Source organism: Physcomitrium patens, chromosome 16, assembly GCF_059467195.1.
Source record: "Physcomitrium patens ecotype Gransden chromosome 16, ASM5946719v1, whole genome shotgun sequence".
NCBI lineage: Eukaryota > Viridiplantae > Streptophyta > Bryopsida > Funariales > Funariaceae > Physcomitrium > Physcomitrium patens.
The window spans coordinates 2,464,513-2,474,559 of record NC_143425.1 but is presented as its reverse complement, the minus strand read 5'-3'; the positions used below and the strand labels follow the sequence as shown (position 1 = coordinate 2,474,559).

Below are 10,047 nucleotides of genomic sequence, written 5' to 3'. Positions count from 1 at the left end.
CGGTGTTAGAGTTACATGCAATAATGAAGACACAATTCAAGGAAGCTCAAGAACGACAAAAGATAAACACAGATCTATATCGTAAGGAGCAACCACAACTCAACGTGGGTGATAAGGTATGGCTACTTCGTCGCAATATCAAGACTACTCGACCTTGTGACAAGTTGGACTATCGTAGGCTTGGCCCCTTTTCTGTTTCTGAATAGATCAACCCAGTTGCGTATCGATTACATCTACCGGAGTCAATGAAGATCCATCCTGTATTCCACGTGTCTCTTCTTGAATCATATAAGACAGTGGATATACAAGGAAGAAGACAAATGCCACCGCCTCCTACAAAAGTAGATAATAATGAAGAATTTGAGGTAGAAGAGATATTAGACTGAAGGCGGCGCCGAAATAAGCTAGAATATCTTGTTCATTGGCGCGGATATGATATTAGTAAACGTACATGGGAGCCATCCAGGAATCTAACAAATGCATCAGCTAAAGTCAAAGTTTTTCACCAACGACATCCATCAAAAACAAGATGAAAATCTCTCTTATAAAAGAGACAAGATTGAAGCAAGATAACATTCAATTTCCTATCCTTGTTTGTAACTTCTTTACATTTGTGACGCTAATTAGATGGAGAGCCAACAACCAGTGAATTCAACTCAAGAACCTTCGTTTGCTGACCTATCGGACGAGACATTACGATTGTCACAACCTTCAAGACGACGCAATCGAGATGAAGATCTTCAAGAACGACATGTTCTTCCTCGAATAGATGGTGAGATACAACGCGTTTGGTATCATGATTTGGGAAGGGACTCCCGATGTTTGGTGATTTTGCTAGAGGTAGGAACAACTCCTGATGGTGTTCCAAATATTCTATTCGAAGGAAGTTACGAAGGCCTCAACAATGATCAAATGACTGGGTGGTCTTTCCGCCTTGGTATGGGACACTACCGATGGTTGAGAGGCCCTATCAATCATCTTCGAAGAGAACAGAGATCAGAGTATGTGGCGAATACAATTCGTCGCATCATAGATTTTCTCAACATATGATGACCGCTCCTCGTGGAACTCGTCTCTAGAAAGGGGGGTAATGTCACGGCCTTAATCATGTAAACTAATAATTACATATAGAAATAGGTAGAAATAAGTAAAAGTAGATAAAAGTAAGTTAATTCTATAATATTTAATATAAAAGCTTTCTAGAAACTTCCTAGACGCTGCTTTGACTTCATAGGTGTCTTTAATTGACTTTTTGGATTAGAAACGTGGTCAACAAGTTGGCCATGTGCCACACATGTTGTTAGCTTGAAGATCAAGCTAACTATGTGGCCCACACGTAGAAAAACTTGCCTTGTAAGTCAAGGCATGTGTCCTACAAAGTCAACACATATTGGAGGTCCTATAGAACGTCGCCACGTAGCCCCTAGTTAGATAGTATATATAGAGACAAGAGTGAAGGCTTCTTCACTCTTATCAACTCCTTTCTTGCTTCTAGTCTAGTTTCAAGGGTCTTTAGTTTTCTTGTCTTTTGACAATAGCCATTCCAGTTTCTCTTTCAATATATATATTTGTTTATTTACCTCTCTTTGAGTGAAGGCTCACTTGTCTGAATTGTTTTTCATCGAGTTCTTGTCCTTGACATGTAAATCCACACCTTTCTTGAGAAGTCATCAATGAATGTAACAAAGTACCTTGCTCCTCCAATTGATGGTGTCTTTATTGGTCTACAAACATTAGAGTGTACAATCTCCAACAATTTTGTTGTACGTGTTGCAACTCCACTTGGAAATGAAGCCCTTTGTTGTTTGCCTTATATACATCCTTCATAAGCAAGTGTCATGGCATTGTAGCTGAATTGACTAAGATCCAAGCCACTTACCATGGATTGGAGCTCCTTCATGTATTTGGCATTCAAATGACTAAGTCGTTGATGCCAAATTCCAAACTTGTCTTAATCTTGTCGAAAATCAGCAAATGTCACTATTTCAACTCCATTCACCTTTTTGCAATTGATGAAGTAGAGATTTCCATCTCTAAGGCCTTTGGCAACATGTTGGCCATCCAATGACTTGACAAAACATCCATTCATGTCAAATTGAACCTTACAACCATGTGATATAAGTTTGCTCACCAAAAGGAGGTTCTTTTTCATTTTTGGCACATGTAGGACTTCTTTCAATCTAATCCTCTTCATTTGGTCCTTCACAACAATCTCCACTACAATGGAGCCAATTCCAATGGCTTGTACCATGCCATTGTTTCCCAACCACACTTTTGTTGCTGAAATTTCTTCATAAGTGTCAAATGAATACTTGTATGGTGTCATGTGCTTAGTAGCAGATGAAACTATAATCCACTTTGACATGGCAGCCATGGAGGCTCCACCCTTTGCCATGAAAGCATACTCATCTCTACCAAAACTATCACTAGCATTGTTTGCATTCTCCCTAACTCTTTTCTTGGCCTTGTAGCAATTTCTAATAAAATGACCTGGTTTCCCACAAATATAGCAATTCCTCATATTATTTTTTGAATTATCACATTGGTGAGAATAGCTACCTTTGCCTTGTCTTGAAAATAGAGCCAAATCATCACTTACAAGCTCTTTTTCTTTCTTCTTGGTCAGTTCATGGACAAGTCTTGACATGACATAGTTCATGGTAAGCTCCTTCATATTGATGGACTCCAATGCCACAATGAGGTAGTTGTAGGATTCGAGAAGGTTCATGAGCAATGTCAACACAATATCCTTATCATCAACTGGTTTGTCAACAATTGCTAGTTGGTTAGCAAGTGCTTTTATCTTGTTAATATGAGCTATGAGGTCATCTCCTTCTTCCATCTTTACTTTCAAGCATTATGAGGTCATCTCCGTGTTCCATGCTTCTGCTAATCCATTGCAAGCTATAACATGTGAAAAGTTGGCATCAACAAGGTTTATTGCAATCATCTCAAAAGCCTTCCTTTCACGGCGTTTGTACTCCTTCTTTACTTTGATATCAGCATTGTCACTTGGAGGGTCTTCACTTTCATCAACAATGTCCCAAAGGTCCAATGAAGCCAACAAAAGCTCCATTTTTTTCTTCCAATGGTAAAAGTTGTAACCTCTAAACTTTTCAATCACTCTCAAGCTCGCACCCTCATTTGAAGCCATATCTAAGGAAGGGATGTGTGAAAAAAAATCAAGAAAAGAAGATATAGAACTTTCAAAATGAACAAGAAGGTGTTGTTGCCTTAGAAACCTTGAATGCCCTCTTTGTAAGTAAACAAATGATTTCACTCTTATATCACTCTCAACTTCATATATAAGACTTCTCACAAGTCTTACACTCTATCTGAACCTCTTGTTTAAGCTTTGCTTCTCTTCAATCTCCCCTCTTTTCTCACAAAATACTTCTAACCTCACAAAAAAAAAAAAAAAAAAAAAAAAAAAAAAAAACTTCTTGTGAAAATAGAACAATCTCTTAAGAAGTTAATTACATAAAAGTATAAAGTTAGAACACCAATGATAAATCTCAGAAAAGAAATATAACACTAGAGTTCTAAAACATCATTATATGGAGTCTAACAACAACAAAGACTATAAGTGCACTTAACAATAAATAAGAGCAAAATTGTATCAACAACTAGATGCATAAGAAGGATTAAAAGATAACAAACTCAAACTTCAGCAATAACCATAAGATCTACTCCTTACAACAAGAAAGACTTCAAAGTACTTCAAAACTCACAAGTAAAGGTGAGTGGACCTATAACCTATTAAGAAAACAAGTATTTAGAAGACACAACACTTAGCATCAGCAAGGTTGCACACAAAGAGAGTATGGAGTAAGATATCTCTCACTTCCAACACCCATTACTTATAGGTGGTAGTTACTGCCCTAAAAGACAACGTCCACTCTTTGACTTTTATACACATGGCCCTAGGATCCTTTTGGCATCTTACGAGTCCCAAGAATATCCTATGTCCAATACTAATTACTCTTACGTCTTACACACATGCTTTTAGGATCCTTTGGCATCTCACGAACTTCGAGGATATCCTATGACACATACTAATGACTCATACTTAATCTTTGAATATTCTCTTGTTAATACTTTATCCTTTTGACTTTGACTCTTGATCCATGACTTCGTCCTATATCCATTGGATGCCCTTACCATATATCAAGAGTCAAACCTTTGACCACTAGCAACTTACCTAAAGTAATATCGTATATAAGGTAACATTTTCTACTTTTACTTTAATATTAGTCCCTCAAGCCATCTTACTCAAGTTATTATAGAAACAAATATTTTTTACATTTTATAAGAGAAGTAAGAAGTACTTTTATAATCCGTTCCTTTAAAATCTGAATATTTGTTTTATTTAATTCAGACACCAAATCTTATTTTTACATACAAACCTTCTTCACAATGTTGGATGCATTTCTATTAATGGATTTAAAAATATCAATTACGGTTTTAGTCAAAAGAAAAGAGAAAACCAACTCTAACACCCATTTTGTATTGATTTACTACACTCAACAGTTAATTCTTCTAACCATTATTGTACAAAAAACTTGCAACTTCAACTGTCTTATGTCAATTTGCACATGCTATTCTAAAACTTTCATATGCTATGCATTAGACAGCATGTTGTGCACATTGTGTAGCAAAATGTGCACTTAGAGTAGAGTGTACATTGTGATCTTGGTTCAAATGAAGATGGAATTAATTTTATGTCATAAGCTTTGTGTTATTGTATATTTTTATAAGTTGGAAATCAAATCTATTATTTTTTGCACTTTTTAATATTATATTATAAATAAAGATACTTCATAGAATAATTTAATTTTGTTGTTATTTGTGTTAAAAATCTATAATACAATAAACTATAGGACATAATCCATTTCAACTTCACTCTTGTTGATAATAATTTGAAAAGATGTATTGTGGAATGGTCCTTATAAATATCTCATGAAAGATCTTATGTTAGTTGTGAGTCATCCCATAATTGCTTGGCAATCTTGTTTCAAATTTATAAGCATTATCTTTTCCAATTGTTATGTGCGCAACTTATTATTATGGTTTTATTAATAATGAGTTATTAATAATAATATGAATAGAGTGTTAGGACAGTTGTAATGCTATAGCTTGTAATGAATCTTGCTTTGTATTTATAAATAGCTTGTAATACATCTATGCAACAGACTTATGGCAAAATTTAGGGTGATGATTTAAAGAAGTACATAAAATTGACATTTATACCAATTGAATGTATGATGTGGTGGTGCTAATATAATCTTTTTACTTGTTCTTTTTTGCATTAAAGAACTCATTAATAATTATTAGAACCAATATATGCATTGGCTTCTTTCCAAAAAGAATGTGAGATGTACAAAAAAAAGACATCACTTAAAGGCCCAAATTACTCAGATATCAGAAATGATTGGTCCACATGTGCTCTCCGAAAAAGTGCCGCCAAACTCATTCTACTCTGATGCCACTTAATGATGCATTAGTTCCCACTCATTCTTGCACTTTTGCATTTATTGTTGCAAAAACCAACATGGAATGTGGTACAGAAGTTGACTCTAATGCCATCACATGGCACAAGTGAAGCCGTTTCTTGTCAGACACCATGAACTTCACACAATTTTCACAACAACAATGGTGCTCACCAAAACGACCTACACAACTTCAAAGACCGACACCGGAAATGCAAATGTTACGGTCTGCACAAAACCAGTCTGCTAGTTCGGCGAATTTACACTGTCGGTACAGTTGTCGATCAAGTATCAAACCGTTGACTGACAACTTCATCAACTTCATCTCTTCAACTCTGTTAATTTAGCTTGATCTGTAAGGCCGCCGTAAGCATCTGAGACTCATGGACCCACAGTCCACAAGCTTGTGGAATTGCAATTCTATGCAGGCAATACAACCAGCTCGTGTGTGACAGAATCAAGCTTCAGAAGAGACGAGCTGGAAGAGCAGGACAGAATCTAGACTTCTTTTTATTTATATCTGTGCACTTTAAAGCACACGGCTGCAAGATGACGATGAAGAAGAAGAAGTAGCTGAAAAACTACATGTAGCATGAAGAGAGAAGGAGAGGGTAAGTATCTTATTGTGTCTTGGAGCTGGTGGAGCCAGGACGGGCCGGGTTGGGTGAGTTGGGGGGGGGGGGGGCACCGTAGCCCGGTTTCACAACGCTCCTCCCCAGTGGTGAGGACACCATAGCGAGCCAGGAGCTTCTCATACCAAGAGCGAGGCAGTGGAATTTGACCCAGTTTGCATTTCCTCTCTAACGTTGCCAGAATCCATTGTGTATAGCTGCATGGTTGGATTTTCCAGGTTTTCGATGTGGAAAGGCGTTAATTTGGTGCCGGAGGATCTGTGGAGGGCTGCTGTGACGCCGCGGGAGTGCGCAGTGGCTGGAGAATTTTGACCTATTTTCGAGTTGTGGGGTACAATTCAAGCTTGCTGGAGTGGAATTCTTCTATTCGAAATAGTTGGGGTTGTGGAATTGGTGAATTTCGTGAGAGCACTTCATAGGGAGGAGTTTGGTTGATGAATTTCTGGATTTAGTTCTAGTGACGGTGGCGAGGCGGATATCATAAGCTGGCGATTAGTCCGTGCCAGCACATGCTTCGAGCAGGAGCTTTCCAGCAGGTTGGTTCTACCTTTGAGTTCATGCCAATATGTGTTCCGAATTGTTGAAAATGAAGTGAATTGTGTAGCTAACTGAGGCTTAGGAACCTCTCAATGTGGCTCTGAATTGTAATGCTTTTCAATTTTGATTTTTAGGTTTTTTTAAAATGAAAATCGGTTATCAATTTGAGCTGTAGCGGAATTTTTCTGTAGCAGTCGTTTTGGGGGCTGAGTCAACTCATTAGGTTTGGCTTCGCAATTCTATGAAAAATGAATTGCTTACCTGCTCCTCTCTTTCACTTCAAGACACATTTTGAACACGATCCTCTCTGTGAGTGAATTATTTGGTGTCGTATGTCAATCAATAGGCGTGGCTTGATTCAGGATGGTCCTGTCTTTTGAAAGCGATAGCTCTGGTATGGGCCGGAATACTTGGCCTGCAGGATCAGATGGAAGGCAAATTCATGAAGTTTGTATGTCCTCTTCAGACTCTCAAAGGCGCATGAGGTTCATTCATTCAAATGTTGTTGGTACTGCGAGGAATCATAGGTAGGTGGCCTCCTTTAAAACGTTGCTTGGATGGTGTATCTACTTTTCTTCTTCGTTTCCAGTCATTGGTTCTTGGAGTCTAGTTTTCATATTGTGTTGTAATTAAGGTTGAGGGTATGGGCACTGTTAATCTATCACACACATAGGTAGTCTGTATTGACATGTTCTCACGTTTGCAGACAGCGGTATCGCGCACCAAGGGAGGATTCTTGTACAGAAGAATCCTCACCAAGAATGTCTTTTCGCTCCTCACATTCGGATAGGAACTTCACACGCTCATGGCGATGTCACGATCGGGATAGGAATTCAGTACATGAAAACGTGGCGCCTTTGTACAGCATTCCATCTTTTAGTAGGAAGGCCATAAGTCCGAATGACTCCCACAGGTTAGGTGATGAACCGGGGAACGATCTTTCAGGTTTTCGGAGAGGAACTTGGGCAGAAAGGAACTCTGGGGCTAGGCTAAAGGAAGGGGATAGCTCGAGGACGTTGTGGTCTGTTAAGGCTATGGCATCCTCTGACGTAGCCAGCTCAGCTGCTGCCACAGCCACTTCTTTGCCTTTCGATGTGTTGCAACGCATTGCGGGGTCTTTTTCATGGCATGATCTTTGGAATGCAACCTGTACGTGTAAGACATGGAACAAAGCCCTTGCACCACTTCGAGAAGGGATGCTCTTTTTGCACTACGGGAAAAAATTTAAACATGGCCATGAAGTTTCAAAGAACCTGGATAAAGCTCTGCAGATGTTTACCAAGGGTGCTATCCGTGGTTGTGCTGCAGCAATGGTGGATGCAGGGTTGCTTCTTTGGGAAATGGTAGGTTTCTTACCATGATTGATCATATCCGTTGTGTGCTGCTTTCTCGTCCAGTTGCGCCGCTTTATGGGCTTATTGGTTCCTTATGTTTCAAAGATAGTTTAATTGACTCTTATGTAAGATAACCGAGGCAGTACGTAGACCACCAATTTTGAGCATCTACTCGAGCACAGTAAGGAAGGAGTGCTGAAATTTGTTTTGTTTAGGGGAGGCGTGACGAAGGGATCAACTGGTACAAGCAAGCTGCCGAGCTCAGACATCCGGCCGGAATGTGCAACTTGGGTCTTGCTTACTTGCAAGGTTTGCAGCTTCTTTTGTCTTAGTTATGGACTGTTTTTCTAGTATATGATGTTTTTGGTGAGGGGATATGGTTCACTTCAACTAAAAAGCTCGCTCCTTTTCTGGACAGATTCCAATAGGCTAGTAGAAGCTGTGAAGTGGCTTAAAATAGCTGCCACGGCCGGTCATGTGCGGGCGCAGTATAGCCTGGCGTTATGCTTGCAACAAGGGAAAGGAGTTGAATGCAACATGCAGAAAGCTGTAAGTTTTGTTTTTATGAACCATCTCGCATTTCCTGCTGAATAGTCTGGAGTTCTTGACTTTGAAGTGTAGAGCTATACAATAAATCTGGTCCTCCAGGGTAAGATGTACGAGGTTGCAAATTAGGTTCTCTGAACTTAGAGCTTTGTACAACTTTTGCATGTACTCAAAAACAAGTTGGTCTTCTAATTTGTTGCTTCAATGCACAGGCCCGGTGGTATTTGCAAGCCGCAGAGGGTGGCAGCACGCGGGGCATGTATAATGTCGCTTTGTGCTTACGATCAGGTGAAGGTTTTAGTAGGAATTTATACGAGGCCAAGCGTTGGATGCGTCGAGCTGCTGTGGCTGGTCATAGTAAGGCGCAGTTTGAGTTCGGCCTAACCTTATTTGCGGTGAGTGTTTGAACTTTTAATTTTAGAATCTTCTCTGCAGTCATCATCATCCTATTTTTGCAATGTCTTTGAAGTGAGCATATGCTGTTACGACTTTGAGTCGGAGTTCCTTTTTCTTCCTTTCTGCTTCTTCTTCTCTCGCGTTTTTTTTCATTTTCCCTCTAATATTTTGCAAGCCACTGTACGTTTTCCTCTTTCTGCAACTGGAGGACTCAGAGTGGCGTTTTCTTTTGTATTTCTTTTAGGAAGGGGAGGGGGGGTCGGCATTGGTATTTTTGGAGCTGGCTACAAGGGCTGGTGAAACCGGAGCCACTCACATCCGAGACGCCTTGTTGGTACAATTACCTTCAAGATTACGGGCCCACGCATTGGCATGCGCTGACAAATTTCAAAATGGAGGTAGCATTTCGAGGTAGCATGGTACTCATTAGTAAAGTTCGTGTGCTGGTCTTCCTTTATTTTGTACATTAGGTAATAAAGCTTCGCATCGTAAGTTGATCCGAGAGTCGTTTCCTGCCAAGTGTTACTGCTCGATGTTTGAAGAGAATGATGCTATCCATGTGATGCAATGGATGTCTTGCGAAGATTAGAGTGAAGATCTGAAACAAAAGATGGTTTCCAAGCAGCTTCGACAGGATCATTGGATTAGGAATCAGCAGTTACTGAAACCTGCGCATAGATACATCGTACATTCTGTGCAGAAGTTGTGCACCCTAGCCTTCATTTCTACATTGACTCTTTCCTCAGAATAGACAGATGGTATATAGGTAGACCATTAATCATCCTGCATATTGGGCTTCTATTTAGTTTGCAGTACTGTCTGAACATACATGAAAATCATTTTCCAATTCACATCCATCTCACCAGAGTGCAACTTAGATGTATTTTGTACCTCAAGTAGTGGAGCGATTGAGTAGTGATGCGGGGGTAGGCCTGAAGGCACGAGCCTCTTCATTGGCTGGGGCCATTTTTGGAAAGTTTGGATTGCTTCATTCCTGTACTTCCATATTGGCTTACATCCAACTAATTCCAACAGCTTGCACGTTTTTGGAAAGTTACTAGCAAGTTTCGTCCCTTTTAAATTTTGAATTTAAGTTTAATTCAAAGTGGTTTG

The 10,047-nt window shown here is 39.5% G+C and overlaps 1 protein-coding gene across 3 annotated transcripts; it reads left to right on the top strand.

The window, feature by feature from the left end:
* The first annotated feature begins 6,030 nt into the window (after positions 1-6,030).
* Positions 6,031-9,791, top strand: LOC112293044 (F-box protein At1g70590). 3 transcript variants are annotated; one of them, XM_024542072.3, is made up of 7 exons: positions 6,031-6,657; positions 7,021-7,185; positions 7,365-8,001; positions 8,208-8,301; positions 8,411-8,541; positions 8,751-8,933; positions 9,179-9,791. In XM_024542072.3, exons 2-7 carry the CDS (start codon positions 7,022-7,024, stop codon positions 9,347-9,349), a joined length of 1,380 nt encoding a protein of 459 aa, XP_024397840.1. In that variant the 5' UTR covers positions 6,031-6,657; position 7,021; the 3' UTR covers positions 9,350-9,791. The 3 variants fall into 3 exon arrangements, with proteins under 3 accessions (XP_024397840.1, XP_024397843.1, XP_024397842.1); XM_024542075.3 differs by having other exon boundaries at positions 6,202-6,657; positions 7,125-7,185; XM_024542074.3 differs by having other exon boundaries at positions 6,518-6,657; positions 7,080-7,185.
* Positions 9,792-10,047: the final 256 nt, after the last annotated feature.

What these genes read in the sequence shown, in the direction of transcription:
- LOC112293044 (XM_024542072.3), top strand. Translation starts at nt 7,022, where the DNA reads ATGGTCCTGTCTTTTGAAAGCGATAGCTCTGGTATGGGCCGGAATACT. An exon ending in GGTTGCTTCTTTGGGAAATG is followed by an intron (nt 8,002 to 8,207) that starts GTAGGTTTCTTA and finishes TGTTTTGTTTAG; the next exon opens with GGGAGGCGTGACGAAGGGAT. An exon ending in GGGTCTTGCTTACTTGCAAG is followed by an intron (nt 8,302 to 8,410) that starts GTTTGCAGCTTC and finishes TTTTCTGGACAG; the next exon opens with ATTCCAATAGGCTAGTAGAA.